This window comes from Crocuta crocuta, unplaced genomic scaffold, assembly GCF_008692635.1.
Source record: "Crocuta crocuta isolate KB4526 unplaced genomic scaffold, BGI_CrCroc_1.0 scaffold126, whole genome shotgun sequence".
Lineage (NCBI taxonomy): Eukaryota > Metazoa > Chordata > Mammalia > Carnivora > Hyaenidae > Crocuta > Crocuta crocuta.
Genome location: NW_027531000.1, coordinates 1,261,137 through 1,282,602, shown reverse-complemented (window position 1 = coordinate 1,282,602; position 21,466 = coordinate 1,261,137). Strand labels below are relative to the sequence as shown.

General features: G+C 38.6%; 1 protein-coding gene across 2 annotated transcripts in view; it reads left to right on the top strand.

Annotated features, from left to right (window-relative positions):
- SUCLG2 (succinate-CoA ligase GDP-forming subunit beta) overlaps window positions 1–7,412 on the top strand; it is a 260,803-nt gene extending 253,391 nt beyond the window's left edge. For both annotated transcript variants that reach the window (XM_077770601.1, XM_077770600.1), the window contains one exon: window positions 6,353–7,412. In XM_077770601.1, the coding sequence (XP_077626727.1) occupies window positions 6,353–6,468 (116 nt within the window). In that variant the 3' untranslated portion in view covers window positions 6,469–7,412. The remainder of the gene's footprint in view (window positions 1–6,352) is intronic.
- The last annotated feature ends 14,054 nt before the right edge of the window (window positions 7,413–21,466 follow it).

Below are 21,466 nucleotides of genomic sequence, written 5' to 3'. Positions count from 1 at the left end.
TTTCCTTCCCCCCGCCCTTCTCTCTCCTTTTTCTCTGTCTTTTCCTTCCTGTTCCTCTCCTTCCTTGTCTCATGCTGGGGTTCTGAGTATGCCTAGCCTGTGCTTAATAATTAAGGCTATAATTAAAGTGTAACTGGAAGCATAATTAAAATTCACTTTAATGGATCCTGGAATTGTGAAACAATTAGGCATTTTGCTATGGCCTTGCAGGCACAGCTGGAAGGAGAGAAGAGCACGTTTTCTTGGGCTCTGCTCTACCCCCTCTCTTCTGGCCCCACCTCATGGTTGTTAACCTTGAGCCAGGCCTCCCTGGCCAGGAGGGACAGAGGAGTGATGGCAACTTGGAGTCGTCCAAGGCACTGCGCACAGCCAGCTGCTACTCAGCCCTTCTTAGAGAAAGAGACCACTAGAAAAGCCCCTGGAGAAGCCGAGAAAAGTCAGGAACAGTCACTCCTTATTTTCCCTTAGGTGGTTTGGGGCTTCTATTTCAGTCCTATAAAAAAAAAGGGGGGGATTATTTGGGAGTGTTGGGCCAGCAAGGTGATCAGGAAAGCCCCCTCCCACACCTCACCTCCTCAAGCACCTTTGGTATGTGTGAGTCCATCCACCGTCATTCAGTCCATCAATAAGCCCATGCTGTGTAAAGGATGCTGTGCTGAGCGCGGGGATCCAGGTGGGCCAGGCTGACAGAATGCCAGCCTTCACGAAGCTTATGTTTGGTGAGGATAAGAGAAACATCAGTGAGCAGTCCCAATAGTGCTGTGCTTCTGGAGCTACAAGGTTCTCTGGAGGCTCATTTATAAGCCCCTGCTCTAGTTTAGGGGCTGTAGGAATAGTAAAAAGGAAGGCATCACCAAAGATGCCATTTATTTTTATTTTAATTAATTAAGTTATTTTGAGAGAGACAGAGACCATGTGAGATAGGGAAGATCAGAGAGAGGGGGAGAGAATCCCAAGCAGGCTCTGTGATGTCAGCACAGAGACCAGTGTGAGGCTTGAACTCACGAAACCATGAGATCATTACCTGAACCAAAACCGAGTCAGATGCTCAACTGACTGAGCCACCCAGACACCCCAAGAAATGCCATTTAAACAAATATCTCATGAATGTTTGAGTGTCATCCAAGGAGAGAGAAGACCAGAGTTCTGGAGGACTCAAGGCCAAAGGTCCAGCATGTCTGCGAGTTCACAGATTTCTAAGTCATAAGTCATTTCCATGTTTGGGAATACCTGATGCTAAGTTAAGTCCTGAAGATGTTAATTAAGGAACTGATTTAGTTAGGTTTCTTGGTTGCAAGGAAGAGCGACTTGATCCAGTAGTCTCAGAAACCTAAAATGGTTAAGAGCCTATTTGATCAATACCCATGGAAAGGATCACAGGTAAAACTGAATAAACAGTTCTCAGAATGGACAGCAGCCATAATGAAGCCAGTCCCCAGGAAGAGAAGGCATGGAGGACAACCTCAGGAGCATCATTCCAACAGCCTGTGCACTTCGCTCCACTCCTCTCTGCATGTTTGCACTGCCTTTCTCTCACCTGCTTACTCACGGCTGGTTAAGTCCTTGTCATGGTATTTTCCATTTCGTATAAACTACCCATTCAGATTCTCAGCAGAGCAAACCTGATTGCATAAGCTAATGACCAGCATCTGTATTTGGACCACCCTTGGATGAGATACAGTCAACTTGGGAACAGTCCTTGTCTCCCTTGGGGCGAAGATCACTATATGGTCCCTCCTCGAGCAGGGGACAGTAGGTAGGGTGGGTGTAGCTAGGCAGGGAGGCTGCAAAAAAGCAGATACCTAGTTGTACCTGATCCTTGCTCTTAAATAATTTATAGCATCATTGAAGTTTAGATGATCTCATGTGTGGGAAAGTGCTACAAATTTCAAATTGTAAATTTGACTCCTCAAGCAGGAGTCACCAGGAAATCAAAATAGAGTGGGAAGTCCAAAGGATTTTGAGACTGCACCCTGCCAATCACTAGGCCTCAGTGCTCTTGACCAAAGAATAAATAAATGAATAAAAAGCACTCATTTATAAGGACCTGACTCACAAGGTCTTTTAGAAACACCAAACTCACAAGTTCAAAAGCTCAAATAAGTAATGTGGGAAGACTGGAAAACAGCTTTTTTAATTATTATTATTGTCATTGTGATTATGATGACGTCATGCATTTATAAAAATCATCATCCATGGGTTCAGCATGGATGTTTCAAGCATTAGTTCCAGAAATCATTCAAACCAGTGAGAGATCAAGTTCAATTTTCATTCAACTACTTCCTAACCATTCCCAGCCATGCTACTTAGCCTTTAGCCTTAAACTTACCTGTGCCTCAGTCCTTCTCCTGTAAAAGGAAGATAATAATAGTAGCCATCTCAGTGTTGCTATTGAGTAGCAAATGAACTAACAGAACTGAACAATGCATGACGCCTGCTAAGTGGTAGCTGCTGTTATTGCTTCTGTTACTGTTACCACTAACAGTGCTGCTACTGGTGCTTCTAATTCTTGCTGCTACTGGTGCTGTTAATTCTTGTACCATCTCGGTTACACAGAGAGAACCTGACAGGCTTGGCTACGATCTGTGTTCACAGGAGGACTTTCACCAAAGAAAGTAGAGTCACAGATGTGGAAATGTTCAGGCAGATGAATCTGCCTCTTGATGCGTGGGGTTCCTGGGAGCTGTCTGTTAAGATTGGAGGGTGCCCTAGAGAGAAAGGAAAGAGGGAGAAGAGCCTTTCTGACCCAAATTTAGATTCCTTCCCTGGTTGATAAGAGGACAAGTAGGCAGAGAACTCTATGTCTCTGTTGAAGGAGATAGAAATTTACATATTTAACTTTCATTGACCTTCTGGCCCAAAGACCAGTTCCATTCGGTGTCAGTAGGACTTTGCTGCACACTGTGTCATTATTCCATGAAAGCCCTACCTACAGATTAATGTCAGAGTTCCTTAGCCTAGTATTTAACACCTGCCACAGTCAGATCCTCTGTTCCACTTTTCAACCTCTGGGACCTTGTCTGAAACTTTCCAAATGAATCAAAATGAACACTTAGATTGGATTAATGAAATAATAAATCTTCACATCTGCATTAGGTAACTACTGTGCAACAAAATGCCCTGAAATTCAGCAGCTTTAACACAAGGAACATTGTTGATCTCACAGGTTTTTTTTTGTGGTGAGGAATCTGACTGTGGCTTAGTTGGGTCCTTTGATTTAAGGTCTCAAAACTGCAGTCAAAGTGTCAGCCGGCGATAGGGTCATATCAGGGCTTGACTGGGGAAGGATCATTTCCAGAAGCATCATTGTTGGCAGGATACAGTTCCTCGTGGGTTGTCAGGATGAAGGCCTTAGTTGCTCCTTGGCTTTTGGCTGGAGACAGCCCTAAATTCCTTGCCTCATGGGCTTCTCCATAGGGCAGTCCACAATAATGGCAGTTTGCTGCATCAGAGTGAACAGAGTCAGAAGGAACAAGAAAGAAGTCATGGGCTTTTGGAACTTAGTCTCAGAGATGACATTCTATCACTTTTGCTCTTCTTAGTCATGAGAAGCAAGTTGCTGGTTCCACCCACAGCCAAAGGGATTACACAGGGCTGTGAACACCAGGAAGTGGGAATTGACCATGCGAGAGCCATTTTGGAAGCTGCTTACCACACTTAAAAAGTAATATGTCAGTTAAAGTAATGCTGGCTCCTGTGACAGATAAATGTTGGAATGTGAGTCTTAATGTAAATAGAAGGTTCTTTCTCATTCACATAAAGTCTGAAAGCATGAGTGAGTAGGGTGCTCTGCTCTACAGAATTATGCTGGTAACCATACTGAAGGAGGCATTGCCATGTTCAGAAAGGTGATTTCCAGAGTTGTCTTGGCTGGTGACATTCCGGAAGGCACCCAGGGAAAACCGAGTGACTGCAGGAGCTCTCAATGGCAATTTTTATGGTGATGTATTTCATGGTGCTCACAGGCTCTTGGCCAGAACTAAGTCACATGACCCCACATAGCTGCAAGGGAGACCTGGGAAATGTAGTTCCTAGTTGGGCAGCTGCCTCCCAGCAATAGCTGTCCACTGTAGAAGAGGAGCACGTCCATTGTAGAAGAGGAGCATGACTCTGGCTGACAGCAAGCTAAGTCAGCCACAGATTGTAGACATTTACAAAATCCTTTCGCGTGTATTATTTCACTTGCTTCTCTTCACAACCCATGCTGTCAGCATTATTATCCTCATTTTATAAACAGAGAAACAAACCAGCATATCTTTAGAACATTTAGGGTTGTATTATTACAGAGAACAGAATGCAGGTTCCCATCACCGCCAGGTACAGTGTGTCTCTATGGAAAAGTTCTTTAACCTCTCTGTGCCTCTGTTGCCTCATCTGTGAAATAGGGACAGTAAGATCTAGGCATCATCATCATAAAGATTTCATATGCTGCATGGAAGTCACTTAGCATTATGTCTGGCATGTGTTTTAGTTATGAGGAAGATGATCATAATGTTATGTCTGGGGATTAAGAAGTTGAGGCTTAAAGGTGTTACATAATTTACCCAAAACTATACAACTAATCTACAACAGAGCCAGGATGAGAAGCTAGGTATTGTTTGGTAATGTTTATTTATTTATTTTGAGAGAGAGAGCACCTGAGGGAGAGGTAGAGAGAAAGAGGGAGAGAGGGAGAATCTCTCCTCACTGTCAGCAAGGAGCCCTTGTCTGGGCTCCATCTCACAAACTGTCAGATCATGACATGAGCCAAAATGAGGTGTTAGATCAACACTTAACCAACTGGGCCACCCAGGTAATAACTTCTTTACCTTTTGAACTGTTACTTTCCATAGAGGACATTTAGCAGATTTCCTCTGGAATACAGCAATGAGTTAGCCTTGAACTAAAGACACAATGCCCAGTGTCCCCTTTCCCACAGCTGTGGTGGCCCCAGGCTCCTGGGAGAATCCACACCACATCACCTTGTTAGCGCAACTGTTCCTTTTGAACTTGGCCTTTGCCTTTTTGTATGAAATATGCTGACTAAGTGCTTCCCTTTTGTTTGTACTCTTAGGTCCTCCAAGTCCTATATTTCAAGGTCTTTGTATATAAATAGGCTCTGCTTTGCTAACTAGATAAAAGCACAGGAAATGATGTAAGATGAGGTATTTCATTAGAGTCTTAAATTTTATCACATTTCTCCTATGGGCTTGTTTACTCTGAAAGAACAGAAAAGCATTTTGCTTTGCTAAACAGGTTGCAGAAGCACAGCTCTGGGTGGGGTAGCTTGGCCCATAAATGCTAAAATCCACCAGAAATGGGAGATGAAGACACACCATTAGATGCTGCAGTGCTCATTTTGAAGGACTCTACCCTTTTTGTCATATGGAGCAGGGAGGAAGTGAAAATACATGTGTTGAATACTGTCATTGTTCCCAAAGCGGTAGATTCGTGGCCATAGGTGGACAGACTCTCATAACATTAGTTTCATGAGATCTTTAGGACATTTGACTTATAGTATGGGCCAGAACACATTAAATCCACTTGACTGTAGATTAGCAGCTGAAATGTCAGTTTTTATCGGTAGAAAAAAAATGTTCATTAGTCTCGGGCAATTCCTGTCTTTCATCTTGTTTACTAGCCAGACCACCATGATAGAGATCTTGCCACATAATCTTCTCTGTCAGTAGTGTTGATTAGAACCTATATTTAATTAATTTCCTGGCACAAAGCTAGATATGAATTAGTCCTGTGCATCTTCAGGGTTACTTCCTATGTTCTATGTATGCCAACCCATTATACCGATTTTCCATTCTCTTGCTCATATTTTACACGTAGCTTTTTCTTTAGATTCCATATTCAGATTGTTCAAGCAAGGGACACATCCAGTTCAGATTTTCTTTTTTGATATCATTTGACCAAGTAGTTGTTAGTCTTTCTTCGTTCATAGTCTTATAAGAATGTCATTATCTGCATTTTTTAAGTGCCAGAAAAAAGTATAGGTAATATATTTTTATGTATGACATATTTTATATATTTATATTTTTATATAAATTTATATAACTAGAAATTTTATTATATAAATGTGTAAAAAGTCTCTATATGTTTATATGTACTTATTTTTATCTATTATTTTTGTATAGTATATACTTTGTAATATCAGACTTTGAGGTGATAAAAGGAAGAGAGTAAATTTTTCTGTGGATATGTCTAAATAGCCAAATCTGTATCATAAAAAAGCTGAACCTGAGCTGTAATTAAACTGTGTTTGTGAGACCTAGGTCTTGCACGATTTCAGGTTGTATGAAACTTCCCAGGGCACCACCTCCGGTTTCATTTCAGTGACTCTCCGTACCCCCTGCCCACCTTCTAGGAACCAATGTCCAAGAGGCTCAGAACATCCTCAAAAACAGTGGACTCCCCATTACTTCAGCTGTGGACCTGGAGGATGCAGCCAAGAAGACTGTGGCCAGCTTGGCTAAAAAGTGACAGCTTTGTCCTGACCCTTGGAGGAAAAAGTCCATTGTCCCATACAAAGGAATGATTCTCTTATCACTGTGAAGGAAATGGTCATTCCATTGGGGAAAAAAATGGTTGAGGGGATGACCTATAATCACTCTCTGAAAAATCTTGAATCTGCATTTTCTTAAATAAATAGCCCACCTTAAGTCATCTGATTTCACTTACAGTCTTCAACATTCTATTCTCATACTTTTCGGTCATGGTAAGCCTGCTCAGTAGGCATTGCTTGTTGCCAACTTTAGAGGAACAGTCTGTTTGGCCAAGCAGTGTGTGTATATACAGAATTTGAGATCAAACCAATTCTACAACAATTTTTAGTAATAAAAAATTCACATGCTCTAAAAAGTCAAACAAGATTACATTTAACAGGTTAACTTTCAAAAAGGCACAGCTAAGACATTCAAAACTGTTATACCCTGCAACAGCTTTTACAAGTTTCTAATTCCAACACACTTAGAAAATCCATGAATGTTCCAAAATATGTTATTTTTACAGTGGAAGATCTACATTAATATCCCACACATGTATTCTACCATTTGCCTTAATACTGAATATACTGTTTACCTCACACTAAAAATAAAGCCAGAAGCCTTATTTGTGATTTTGGAATAGAAGCTTCTATTTCAACGTCAAAACCAAAGAATGCTGATTCTTATGGAAACCTCCATAATTAAGTCCTTTCAAGACGAGACAGCACTGAAGATCAAATTATGTTGTGTCAGCATCTTTTCTCCCCTCCTTTTCCCCTCCAGAATCTACCAGCTGGGAAAATGTAATTGAGAGAATGTGGCTTTTTCTCATAATGTCCATTTTTGTGGTGGGAAATAATTTGAATTAGGTCTTGGTTTAAATTTTGTAAATTCTTATCTGCACATAAATTTAAATAAAATCCTATGTTTTGTAAGCTCTAAGATCTGTGTATTTCTCATGTTAGTTTCATCCCTCAAACCATTTTTCTTGTATGTCTTAGACAAGAATCCAAAATTAGAGAATTTGGGGGGTTATTCCAAAATAATTCCAGGGTTATTTCAGTTTCAGTCAGCTTTATCAACAACATTTCTGTTAGCAGATTATGCAATGAAAGAATAAAAATGATATATAAACCGGAAGCCCAGGTAAGTGTTACAGAATCTAACAAGTTAAAATGTGACTTCCATCTGCATAGCGCTGAAGGAAATATACACATAAAACTCGTCCTATTTAATGAGGTTCATTTGCCAGCATTGAAGTTTTTTCTCTTCATGTATGAATGTTTAGAAGACCAAACATTTGTTTGTATGTTTGTTTTGTCAGTTTACATTGTTCTCATAAATTTCACATGTGGACAGCAGTTAAAATGTCATTTTTTTATAGCTCCGTATTTGCCGCAGAGAATAAACCCATTGAATGGATCAGTCTTATGTCCTTTTTAAATTGTTATGCAGTGAATGAAAAATATTTACAATGTCTTTTTAGATGTGTTTTAGTTTTTTATTGCTAAATAACTAGTTAGCAGGTTAAAGAAATGACATACACAGTGTCAATTAGACAAAAATCATCATATTTAAATTTTTTGCCCTTTGTAAAAGCTTATGTTCACATAGCTATATGTACTGTTGTTTCTAATGAATCCGGTATGGAGTTGGAGATAAACGAATGAAGTCATTCATGTGGTGAGTTTCTAAAAGGCTTAGTAATAAACAAGTAATTCTTTATTTTCAAATAAGTGATTTTGTTGTCAGAATTAAGTTCCTCTTTCTCTCTTGGAAATTTGAAGTTTGAGTTTATGTCGTTCACATAGTATCTTGGTGCTGAGCACAGCATAGTTTCCATAAATATTTCTAGAATTAATCACTGGTATGTGTGTGTTGACCCAGCTATTGTGACTGATGACACAGGGTAGAATTGGGACAGTTGGTGTTGATAGTGTATCTGAAATCCTCCATATGTTACCTACACCAGCATTCACTATATTTCTGACCTTCCAGCATCCCTTTCAGGTCTGTTTCCTGAACTATAAGAATATGAACAGTAATTTTCTTTATATCAGATCAGGTTTTTTTGTTTGTTTTTGTTTTATTTTGTTTTGTTTTAGAGAGAGTGTGTGTGTGCGAGCAGGGGAGAGGGATACAGAAAGAGAGAATCAGGCTCCACGCTCAGCACAAAGGCCAATGCTGGGCTGTATCCCACGATCCTGAGATCATGACCTGAGCCGCAATCAAGAGTCAGATGCTCAACTGACTGAGCCACCCAGACAGCCCCAGATCAGTGTGTTTTAAGTGATTCTAAGCAAGAATATCCATGAAAGGAGGTAACAATCCAATTATAGTACTCAGTATGCGCAAAGCTTACAGACTAGGATACACTTTTTACATGAAATTCTTTGCACACAAGATTTTAAAGAATTTGTTAGTCTATTCAGCCTTCTCTTGAAACAAACATCTGACTTAGAGGTGATTAAAATCCTGACCCCTCCTGCTTGGCAACATTCACTTTGAGTTGATTAACCTATGGTGTTTGTCCAGACTCCTATAATGACAAAAACCCAACTCAGACTTAAGAAAAACAGAGGAGAACTATTTTGCTCTTTTGATTACAAAAGACAGGAGTTCTGGGTTCAGTTAAGCCTGGATCCAGAGATTCAAAACCTCAGAACCTGGACTCTGCAACTCAGACCAGCTTGTGTCTGTGTTGGTTTCATTCCAGGCAGACCATTTCCACAAGCTGGCAGAATGGCTGCTATGCACACCTGGAACATGTGCTCAGGTTTAGCATCCCTGAAAGAGAAACAGAGAAGGAGGGGATGAGAAAGAGAGAATGAAAGGAAGTGGGGGGAGACAGAGAGCAAGCTTGAGGAAGGGAGGGAGAGAAGAGGAAGGAAAGCATCCCAGAATGGGGATGACCCACCATTTTTGACCTGGAAACAATCCTTTGGCCAGTCTTCTGGCCAGGAATTTATAGGACTCTGATGAATCTGGATTAAATACCCACATTTTTAGCCTGAGGATGACACCAGCCTGACCCAAACTGCCAGAGCTGGGAGGGAGGAGTAGCCCCATAAAGAAAACTGAAGATCTAATAAGAACAGTGTATTCAGGGAAGGAAAAATAAGAGATGAGAACCATACTTATCAACCATAAAGCACTGAGGCCAAAAAAACTTATTCCATAAGGATGCTTCTAACTCTAGAATTTCATGATTCTGTTTTAGTAATTTCTTACCAGTTCTTGGAATTATATTTTTATCTCTGTATACAAGTTGCTAGACTTTTGTGTATAGATGTTACCTGAGTCATCTAAATATTTGACCTTAATTGATTTGTCTGTGACAGTAATGTCTGTAAAGAAATAATGACATTGTGGCACTTAGCTCAGTTTTGGTTTTGCATTTAAGTTGTAATTCAATTTGTAAATTAGTAAAATAGCCAGAAAACTTTAAATGACCTGTTAGATCTGTGAATCATTTTTAATTAGTTCTTTCATGATTTATATGCTGTCTACATCCCCCTCAATTTGTGGTCTCAAAGGGGAAAAATCATCCTAAGAATTATATTGTTTTTGGGGCTCCTGGGTGGCTTAGTCGGTTAAGCGTCCGACTTTCCGACTTTCGCTTAGGTCATGATCTCGCTGTTCGTGGGTTCGAGACCCGCGTCGGGCTCTGTGCTGACTGCCAGCTCAGAGCCTGGAGCCTGTTTTGGTCTGTGACTCCCTCTCTCTCTCTGACCCTCCACTGCTCACGCTGTCTCTTTTTCTCCTAGAAATGAATAAAAACATTAAAAAAAAAATTATATTGTTTTTGTATTCAAGGTCTTAATAAAAGTGAGAAGAAAAATTTATGTTTTGACATTTCTAAATTAATCGTTTAAAAGCCTGTGATAATTTGCAGGATGCAATCTGTGTTCAAAAAATTAAAATAAATGGAAAACAGATAATAGTGGTTAAAAAAAGAAACCATGTTGGAAAGAGCAAGGAAGGGTACATGAGAACATATTCTTCTATAGATATGTCCTTCAAATAGATGTTCTTACATATCCTTCTAGATCTGGAGTTGGCAAATTTGGACCTAAGAGGCTATTTTAGTAAATATAGGTTTATTGGCACACAGCTATGCCTATTTAGGCTTCTGTTATCAGTGGTTGAGCAGAGGTTAGCTAGTTGTGATAAGAGACTTTATGACCATAAAATATTTATTATTTAGTATTTTATGAAAAAATAAATAGATAAAATCTATTTAGCTAGATAAATAAAAAACATAATATTTCACAACTGACAGCAACAGATTATGATTTACAAAAAGGGAATAGGGAGACTTAAACATTAAGGTGAAACCAATGAGTAGGTAGGAAATACGATCTCTGATCTTTCCATGTTAAACCTTGGGAGAACTTAGTTGTCTATGAAAGCCCATTTGCCAATGAAAACTTACACAGCTATACTAATTTGTGTCTTTTCATCACCACAAAAATTGCCTGCAGGTAGCTTAGTGTGCTATTGAACATATGCTATTCTCCACTACATACAGGTGTGTTGGAATAATATCAAATCATGGCTTTGAATGTTGAGCTCACAAAGAGCTGTACTTATTGAGTCATCCTCAAAGTGGTCCTTGTTAGACACTGTTGTACATAATTTAATCTTGGGGTCCTGGAAAGATGATAAGAAAGCAAGAAAAAAGTCATTTCAGGTGGGCCTGCTGACCACAATGTTGCTGCAGAGGCATTATTCCATTTTACCATTGAGGAAATAACATAATGAGATAAAAGTTGTTCTGCTAACATTACATAGTTAATGGCAAAATTTTGGACTTCTAGACTTCTGATAATCCTGTCACTTCTATGGTATCCCTGCCCAAAAGAACTTTCTTCATTGATGACACTGATAACTGTTGGCTCTGTCCAGTATGTAGCTGCTAGCCACATGTGACTTTTTGACCACTGCGAATTGAATCTTAAAGTCTGTTTAATTTCGGTTAATTCGTGGCCACATGTTGCTGGTGGCTGCCATATTGGACAATATAGGTCTGTAGTCTAAATCTAATGGGTTTTAGGATGCATCACTTTGACATCAGAAGACTTCACGTTGATTTACTGCTTACTGTCAGCCAGAAACTTTACCTTTGTTGCCTTTATTAATCCTCTTAGCAACTCTGTGAATCTGTCATTCTTACTTTACAGATGAGAACCTTGTATCTCAGGGAAGGTAAGAACATGACCAGGAACAGGAACACAACTGGTATTTGGCTGGTCAGGATTGAAATTCTGATCTTCTGAATCCAAAGCCATTGCTCTTGGTTTTAAAGCCCAACTCAGTATAGTTGTGCTGCTTATAGTCATAGAAAATTTGAAAGAATGTGTGAGGCAAAGACAGGTTCTTGAATCTGTTTCCTTTTTAGTGTATCCCATACCTTGGGAAACAAAATTTAAAAGCTCAAAATAATCTTATGCAATTGGACAAGTTGTATGGACTCCAGTGGGAACGGTACTTTTCTGGTTTTGCACAGTGTGTAAGGCAAGAGCCCTTTTCCAGAGTCCTAATTCCAAGTGCCTAATTCCATGGCCAATATACAAAACCGTGATCACCCTATAAGACAAAAGGCAGGAAAGGTGAAGGCTGGAGACAGGATTATCACAGCAGTAGGAGAAAATGTAGTTAGCAACATCACCCTTCTGGACTATGTTATGTCCACAAATTTTGTCTCATCTTTTGACATTTAAAAGAGGCCATTTGCAGTTTTTAGACCTCTTATGCCAAATTTAACAAATCCAGAATTAATTAGATTTCATATGCCAACTCTGGGAAATATGCTATTTTCCTTGTCTTCCTATGTGTATGAAGAGGCAGTATATGGAGACATGATTTTTTAACTGGGAGCTTGCTTTTAGGGTGAAATTAGGTGGTGGTGATGGTTACAAACCTCGTCAGATATACTAAAAACCACCGAAGTATATACTTTTAAGTGTGAATTTTATAGCATATGAACTGTCTCAAAACAGTGTAGATAGATGATGGATGGATGGATGGATGGATAGACAGATAAGTGAAAGACCTTGTATTAGGATTTCACATGTTAATAAAAACATTGGTTGGGTTTTATTTCCAGCTCTTGGTTTATATTATCTCATGAATATAGTCAGGTGACCCTACCAGTTGGTGTTCATTTTTTGTATGTGTTTATGGAAAGAGCAGAAGTAACCTTGCTTTCTAGATTTCAGTGAAAAATCTATTAATTTTTGAAAAATATCTGAACCTCTGTCTATAAACAATAAAGTCATTGTTACCCACCTAAAATACTATGTCTTGGAATACTAAAGTTTATTTTTCTTTTTTAAATAACTCCTGGTTTTATATATTTGCTTTAAAGTTTGCCTTTGAAAGATGCCTTTTGTGGGACTTTTTACACATTAATTAAATAAAAACTTTTAATTTTCTGTTGTTTAGAATATTACACAGTTTACAGGCATCTAGGTAGCTCAGTCGACTGTGCATCCAACTTGTGATTTTGGCTCAGGTCATGATCCCAGGGTCATGGGATCAAGCCCTGCATTGAGCTCCATGCTGAGCATGGAGCCTGCTTAGGATCCTCTCTCTCTTTCTCCCTCTTTCCCTCTCCACTTCTTGTTCTCTCTCCCTCTCAAATTATACATGTGTGTATGTTTGTGTGTGTGTCTGTATACAGATATGTGTATATATATATATACATACGTGTGTGTGTGTATATATATATATGTGTGTGTATATACACAGTTTGTGTGAATACATTGATAATTGTAAACTCTCAGAATATTGCATGTGGGTTTGAAAATATGTTTAAAATGTGTTTTAAAAATAAAATTATGGAAAAATATAGTTGAACGCATATTCAACTATATTTTTCCATAGTTTAATTTCTACAAAAACCCAGTTGTGTTAACAATAAGCATTTTAATAAGCAAGATTGACAATAATATAGGGAAATGGATATTTCTCTCTAGTTTGGCAATTGCTGTGTAATCAGGAAAACCTTGTTGGATGGCAGTGTTTTGGTACAGATTAACAAACTTAAAAATGTTCATGGTTGCACCTCTTCGGGATTTGGAAATGGCTGCTGGGTGGCATTGGGTGACACAGGAAGAGACAACACCAAGGCTGAGCTGGCTGGCTGAAACAAAAGTGGGAAGCTCCATTCCAAAAGCAGAAAGGAGAGGGTATCTCTCCTCACCACCATTGTGAATGGGGACATCATACACTCCCAGTTAGCTCAAGGTAGCCCTGTCCTGGGGTGAGTAACAAAGTCACAGAGGAGAGAGCATATGGTTTAGTTCTTGTAACCGAGACTGCAGATAGACCCAGTTTCTGTGGACCTCCCCTCTAGCATTCCCACCACTGGCACACAGACTCAGGAAACAAGTTGGAATGTCTCTTCCTAGTCCTCAGAGTGGTAGACAACTGCTTTCTGATCAGGTGGACAGAGAACCAAGGAGAATTTGCATGTACAACATCAGAACAAAGAGTAGAAACATGGAATGATTGGTGTTAATCATGAACAAGAAAAAAAGAAAGACATGGTGACTTTGCCACATAGTAAAGGACAGAGAGAGAGGAGCCACATATAACAACAAATGACCTGTTTTGGAAAAGCATCTATTCAAAAAGTAGGGGAAAAAATCCCTGGAAGACCTTCATGATATAGAAGAACTTAAGAAGAATATTAATTCAGTTAATAAACAAAAACATGCTCAGACTGACATACAAACAGAAGAGTAAAAGAGAGCTGAGGAAACCAAATGAGGACCAGAACAGTATTAAAAAACTAATAAGTCACAAGGGTCAGTAAATTTTAAATATCTTGTAATGTGCAGGAGACCCTACCCCTGCAGTTAAAAATTTCCCAGCCCCAAATGTCCATAGTGTCAAGGTTGAAAAACTTGATTTAACTGCATTTGGTAATTTACCATAGTAATTGTGGATTATTGGTATAATTAAATGGAAGAAAATGAAGTTTCCAATTTGAAAACAAGCAAACAGAGTAACATACAATGAAGTATGATTCACAATGATTGCAGGACAGGGGGAATGAAGAAATAAAAGCAATTAGGAGGAAATCATAGGGATAATCCAATATAAGGATAACGTGTGCCTTTGAAGTAGAGAAACCATCAACCGAAAATGAGTTATTTTAAAGACATAATAGAAAATTTTATTGAAAAGAATGTGGAATTGTGCCTAAATATTTAAAGAGAAATTCTCGGTGGCAGAGGGACCAAGATGGCGGAGCAGCATGGAAATCCTCTGCTTCTTTCATTCCTGAAACGCAGCTAGATCAGCATCAAACCACTTTGCGCACCTAGAAAATTTGATCTGAGGACTAACACAACAGCCTGCATAACTTCAGGCACAGAACTCAGCAGGTACAAGGCATCGAGAGGTGACCTGGGGGAGAGAGAAGCTCTGGAGGGTGTGGAGCTGTTTTTGTTTGTGAAGAGAGAATGGAGACCGGAGAGTACATGAAAAACACTAGACGAGAGGGTATTATGCTAAGCAAAATTATTCAGAGAAAGACAAATATCCTATGACTTCACTCGTATGTAGAATTTAAGATACAAAACATGAACATAGGGAAAGTGAGTAAAAATAATATAAAAACAGGGAGGGGGACAAAACATAAAAGACTCTTAAATATAGTGAACCAACAGAAGGTTGTTTGAGGGGTTGTGGGTGGGGGGATGTCTAAATGGGCAAGGGCATTGAGGAAGACACTTGTTGGGATGAGCACTGGGTATTAGACGTAGGGGATGAATCACTGGACTCTACTTGTGAAATCATTATTGCACTATATGCTAACTTAGATGTAAATTAAAAAATAAAAAGAAATAATAAAAAAAGAAATATTTAACTTCAGGATAAAAAGGAGAATTTTTCAGGTTTTCTGAGGGCACATGCAAATGAGAAAACACAAAGGAAGGCATTATGGACTTTTGTTTCTCTGCAGCCTCTTTTAATATCAGAAGACAATGAAACACAAAAATCTTTAAAATTCTTAGGGAAAGAAAGTATTGCCCAAGAATATCTTAACCAATGAAATGAGCACTTTTGTCACATTATTGTCTGTGAGATAGAAAGACTGGGAATAACTTCAGTATCTGAAAGTAGTGAATTGAACAAATAAACTGTATTCTATCTAAGCAATGGAATGCGATGTAGCCATTCAGAATGATGAAGAAGGCTTATTTGTGAAAAAGTGTACATATTCTATGCTGCAGAGGAGCAGTAACAAAACAATATATATGATCATTTTTAAAAAAATTATCCATTATCCTTGTGTTTATATATGTACACACAGAAAATTGATCATAAAGATATAAACTAAGTTTGCCAGAAAAATAGGTGTCTTGTTTTCTTTTCATTTAACTTAGTGATTCTCAGCCGGGAACAGTATTGATCTCCTTGGGACATCTGGCAATATCTGAAGACATTTTTGTATGTTACAACTAGGAGAATGCCAGTCACTTCTAATAACACTGAGGATGCAGCAAAACCTCACATACAGAACAGCCCTCCACAACAACAAAAAGTATTCAGCCCCAAGTCAATAATGCTGAGATTGAGAAATGTCGGTTTCATTGTATTTATGAATTTATAGTAAGTATGAGTTACTGATATAATAAAAATGAACTTACCAAGAGAAAATTACTATATAACGTGAAACTGGAGACGAATTTGCTTAATAGATGAATGTATTCAACTCAAAAGGATATAAATTAATTTATTCAGTCTCTTGTTAGGGATCTTGGATTAATTTGCAATGCAAATCTATAAGAGTACAAACTTATGTAAGTTATACTGTTCTTTTAAATAACAGTCTCTTTAGGGAGAATATATATATATGAAATTATGAAAGAAAAGAAAATATGGTCAGTACAGACCTTAAGTAAGAGTTGGTTTCTAAAATGGTCTATTTAAATAACATTTTAAAATCTCTTTATTCACTTTACATTATAGTGTCGCAGAATAAATGCTAATTTTAATCTTAGGCCTAAAATTGGAATAATTAGTGATTCTCAACAAGCACACATTTCATGGATATGCCCCCCAATTTTTTTCAGTATGTTAAATTATTTTTTGCTACAATATGAGTTGTGGTGTATTAATAGTTTCATGTTGTTTGAGGTCCCTTACGTCTTTGAAGTGTGTTATCTAAAATTCTAGTATTTGTTAGGGCTCCTGGGTGTCTCAGTTGGTTAAGCTTCTGACTTTGGCTCAGGTCATGATCTCACGGTTCATGGGTTCGAGTCCCTTGTTGGGCTCTGTGCTGATAGCTCAGAGCCTGGAGCCTGCTTCAGATTCTGTATATCCCTTGCCCTCTGCCCCTCCCCCACTCATGCTCAGTTTCTCTCTCTCTCAATAATAAACATTAAAAATAAAATAAAATAATAATATTTGAAATTGTGCCACATAGTGTCCCAGCGAGGAATGTCAAACAGTATGTGGATTTCTGTTGAGGCATTCAGTTGGGGGTAAAACTTGCAGTTTAGGATGAAGCGTAGTATAGGGGCGCCTGGGTGGCCCAGTCGGTTAAGCGTCCGACTTCGGCTCAGGTCATGATCTCTCGGTTCATGGGTTCAAGACCTGAGTCGGGCTATCTGCTGACAGCTAGCTCAGAGCCTGGAGCCTGCTTCAGATTCTTTGTCTCCCTCTCTCTCTGACCCTCCCCTGCTCATGCTGTCTCTCTCTCTCAGAAATAAATAAAACATTAAAAAAAAAAAAAAAAAAAGGAAGAAACATAGTATAGGTACCAGCCAGAACCTCAGAAACATAACTGGATAAAGGGAACATAGCAGAGCTTTACCTCCTCTATATACAAAAAAGCATGCCCTAGGTTGTCAGCACTTCTTCCCAAATTGCAACAGAGTCCTGGACAGGACCCAGTACTGCTTGACGTTATCACTGCTGGTGCTCATGTCGTAAATGTGGCTGATGGGTTTCAGGTTCTTATGAGAATGTTAATCTTGTATCTAAAATTCTAGTACCTGAAAGTGTGCCATGAACACAAAACCTGTTCAGGATCACTGTCCCAGCATACGCCATTTTAAAATAGAGCTTGAAAAATGTAGCTAATTAAGTTTAATTCAAACAAATGTTTGTCTAACATCTGTTCCTCGCTGGCAAGATGGCAGCTGCTGGGAGAAAACAGATTAGATAAGGACGGACCCTCTACTGAAGGAGTGGATAATCCAGATGTCCTTAGAACCACTCACTGGAACTTGACACAATTTTTAGCCGTGATGGAAAATGAAACCCTAGAGAAGCCTGACAAGAATTTCCCACAGATGATAATCATGGCATGTGTTCTTGTAAAGATTATGTCAATGTAAGGGGTTTTTACCTCTTAGGGGCAGATTTTATGCACTGAAAAGATTTTTTTTAAAGATTTAAATTGGTATGAAAGTTAATAGTTAAATTATAAATTTTAAAAGCCTGCTAACTAAAGTTATAGATCTTCTTGTTCTGTTTCTAAATCTATCCAATTTAATATATCCAATTCACTTTTAATGGGTACTTGATTTATGCTTCAATCTGTTTTTAAACTTAGATTCTTTTAAACCTGCAAACTGTGCAAATTTAATATATATGATTTTATTTTTGAGTGTTCTCAATTTTGCAACAGGCCATCCCAACTACTTAAAGTAATTCCCTTAATCTAATAAAGTTAAAAATAGTCATTCTTAAATTATCTAAAATGTGCTCATATTGTTTGTATACTTAGTAAGATTTCAATGTAAAATCTTGTGTATTTTTCAAGTGTTCACTCACACATCTTAGTTTGGAAACATGATGCTGACCTCTTAATGTAAACATCTCTTACACATGATGAGTGCACAAAACACCACATTTTACACAAAAGTATTGAACATTTGAGTGTCTTAAATATTTCTCTGCTTACCTCTGACTCTTTTTGTGTTAGCTGCAGTTGTAATAGCTAGTCGCTTCAGCCTGGGCACAGGAGGGTGAGACACTTCTGTACAGCCTCGTGAAGGTGGAGTTCATTGTAAGGGTGCTCAGCCTTTGCTGCCTTGGTTAGGGGTCGGTCACAGAATATTTCTGTGGTGTTTGGCTGAAGTCAACAAGTGGCACTGTTGTTTTGTCTTGACTGTTTTGTGACTTGGTAGGCTACTCTTTTTCTTGTCCTTTCTCTGGGGAGAACAGACGACTGTTGCTTCTTGTCACTGGCAATTTCCAGGTTGCCAGCTTCACCAGCTCCAAGTTTAGAATATGGGGGCCAAAATTCTCCAGGAAACTCACTACCTTTTTGCTCTTCATTTCCTGAGATCTCTAGAAGATCTCCTTATTGTCACCTGTAAGAATCACCTTATGTTTGTTTAATACATAATGTGAAAGGTTTATAGTTGTAATTATTGGGAGAAAAAGAGGAAAATGCATCTACTCCATTTACTTCACAAGTAGAAGACCCCCTTCTTTCATGTTTGAACTGAGTTCATTTAGGGGAATAAAAAATGCCATTGTTCTCTATGATTTTTTTCTAAGTTACTCATTTGGGGTTTTTTTAACCATTAAAATAAATTTCAGTCATGCTTTGTTAAAAATTTGAAATTGTTTTTGAGGAGCTTTTTTTTTCTTTTTTAAATTTGTATCCAAGTTAGTTAGCATTTAGTGCAACAATGATTTCAGGAGTAGATTCCTTAATGCTTCGTACCGTTTAGCCATGCCCCCTCCCACGTCCCCTCTAGTGACCCTCTGTTTGTTCTCCATATTTAAGAGTCTCTTATGTTTTGTGCCCCTCCCTGTTTTTATATTATTTTTGCTTCCCTTCCCTTATCTTCATCTATTTTGTATCTTAAAGTCCTCATAGGAGTGAAGTCATATATTTGTTTTTCTCTAATTTTGCTTAGCATAATACCCTCTAGTTCCATCCACATAGTTGCAAATGGCAAGATTTCGTTCTTTTTGATTGCTGAGTAATACTCCATCATATGTATATACCATATCTTCTTTATCCGTTCATCCATTGATGGACATTTGGCTTTACCATACTTTGGCTATTGTTGATAGTGTTGCTATAAACATTGGGGTGCATGTGCCCCTTCAAAACAGCATACCTGTATCCTTTGGATAAACACCTAGTAATACAATAGCTGGGTCATAGGGTAGTTCTATTTTTAATTTTTTGAGGAACCTCCATACTATTTTCCAGAGTGGCTGCCCCAGTTTGCATTCCCGCTAGCAGTGCCAAAGAGATCCTCTTTCTCTGCATCCTCACCAACATCTGTTGTTGCCTGAGTTGTTAATGTTAGCCATCCTGACAGGTGTGAGGTGATATATCATTGTGGTTTTGATTTGTATTTCCCTGATGATGAGTGATGTTGAGCAGTTTTTCATGTGTTGGTTGGCCATCTGGATGTCTTCTCTGGATAAGTGTCTATTCATGTATTTTGCCCGTTTCTTCACTGGATTATTTGTTTTTTGGGTGTTGAATTTGATAAGTTCTTTATAGATTTTGGATACTAACTCTTTGTCTGATATGTCCTTTGCAGATGTCTTCTCCTATTCCATCAGTTGCCTTTTAGTTTTGCTGATTGTTTCCTTTGCTGTGCAGAAGGTTTTTATTTGGTAAGGTCCCAATACATCTTTGCTTTTGTTTCCCTTGCCTCCAGAGTTGTATTGAGTAAGAAGTTGCTCGGCCAAGGTCAGAGAGGTTTTTGCCTGGTTTCTCCTCGAGGATTTTGATGGCTTCCTGTCTTACATTTAGGTCATTTATCCATTTTGAGTTTCTTTTTGTGTCTGGTGTAAGAAAGGGGTCCAGGTTCATTTTTCTGCATTCGCTGTCCAGTTTTCCCAGCATCACTTGCTGAAGAGGCTGTCTTTATTCTACTGGATATTCTTTCCTGCTTTGTCAAAGATTAGTTGGTCATACATTTGTGGGTCCATTTCTGGGTTCTCTATTCTCTTCCATTGATCTATGTGTCTGTTTTTGTGCCAGTACCATACTTGATGTCTTGATGATTACAGCTTCGGGATTGTGGGGCCTCCTGCTTTGGTTTTCTTTTTCAAGATTGCTTTGGCTATTCGGGGTCTTTTGTGGTTCCATACAAATTTTAGGATTGTTTAGGGGCGCCTGGGTGGCTTAGTCGGTTAAGCGTCCAACTTTCGCTTAGGTCATGATCTCGCGGTCCGTGGGTTCGAGCCCCATGTCAGGCTCTGTGCTGACTGCCAGCTCAGAGCCTGGAGCCTGTTTCAGTCTGTGACTCCCTCTCTCTCTGACCCTCCCCTGCTCACGCTGTCTCTCTCTCTCTCTCCTAGAAATAAATAAAAATATAAAAAAAAATTTAGGATTGTTTATTCTATCTCTGTGAAGAATGCTGGTGTTATTTTGATACGGATTACACTGAATATATACATTGCTTTGGGAAGTATTGACATTTTAACAATATTTGTTCTTCCTATCCAGGAGCATGGAATATGTTTCCTTTTTTTTTTTTTTTTGTCCTTTTCAATTTCTTTTAAAAGCCTTCTTTAATTTTCAGTGTATAGATTTTTCACCTCTTTGGTTAGAGTTTTTCATATGTAGTTTATGATTTTTGGTGCAATTGTAAATGGGATCGATTCCTTGATTTCTCTTTCTGTTACTTCATTGTTGGTATATAGAAATGCAACCGATTTCTGTGCATGGTTTTGTATCCTGCAACTGTGCTGAATTCATGGATCAGTTCTAGCAGTTTTTTGGTGGAATCTTTTGGGTTTTCTACATAAGAGTATCATGTCATCTGTGAATAGTGAAGTTTGACCTTCTCCTAGCCGATTTGAATACCTTTTATTTCTTTGTGTTGTCTAATTGCTGAGGCTAAGACCGCCAATGCAATGTTGAATAACAGTGGCAAGAGTGGACATCCCTGTCTTATTCCTGACCTTAGGGGGAATCTCTCAGTTTTTCGCAATTGCGGATGATATTAGCATTGGGTCTTTCATATATGGCTTTTATGATCTCGAGGTAT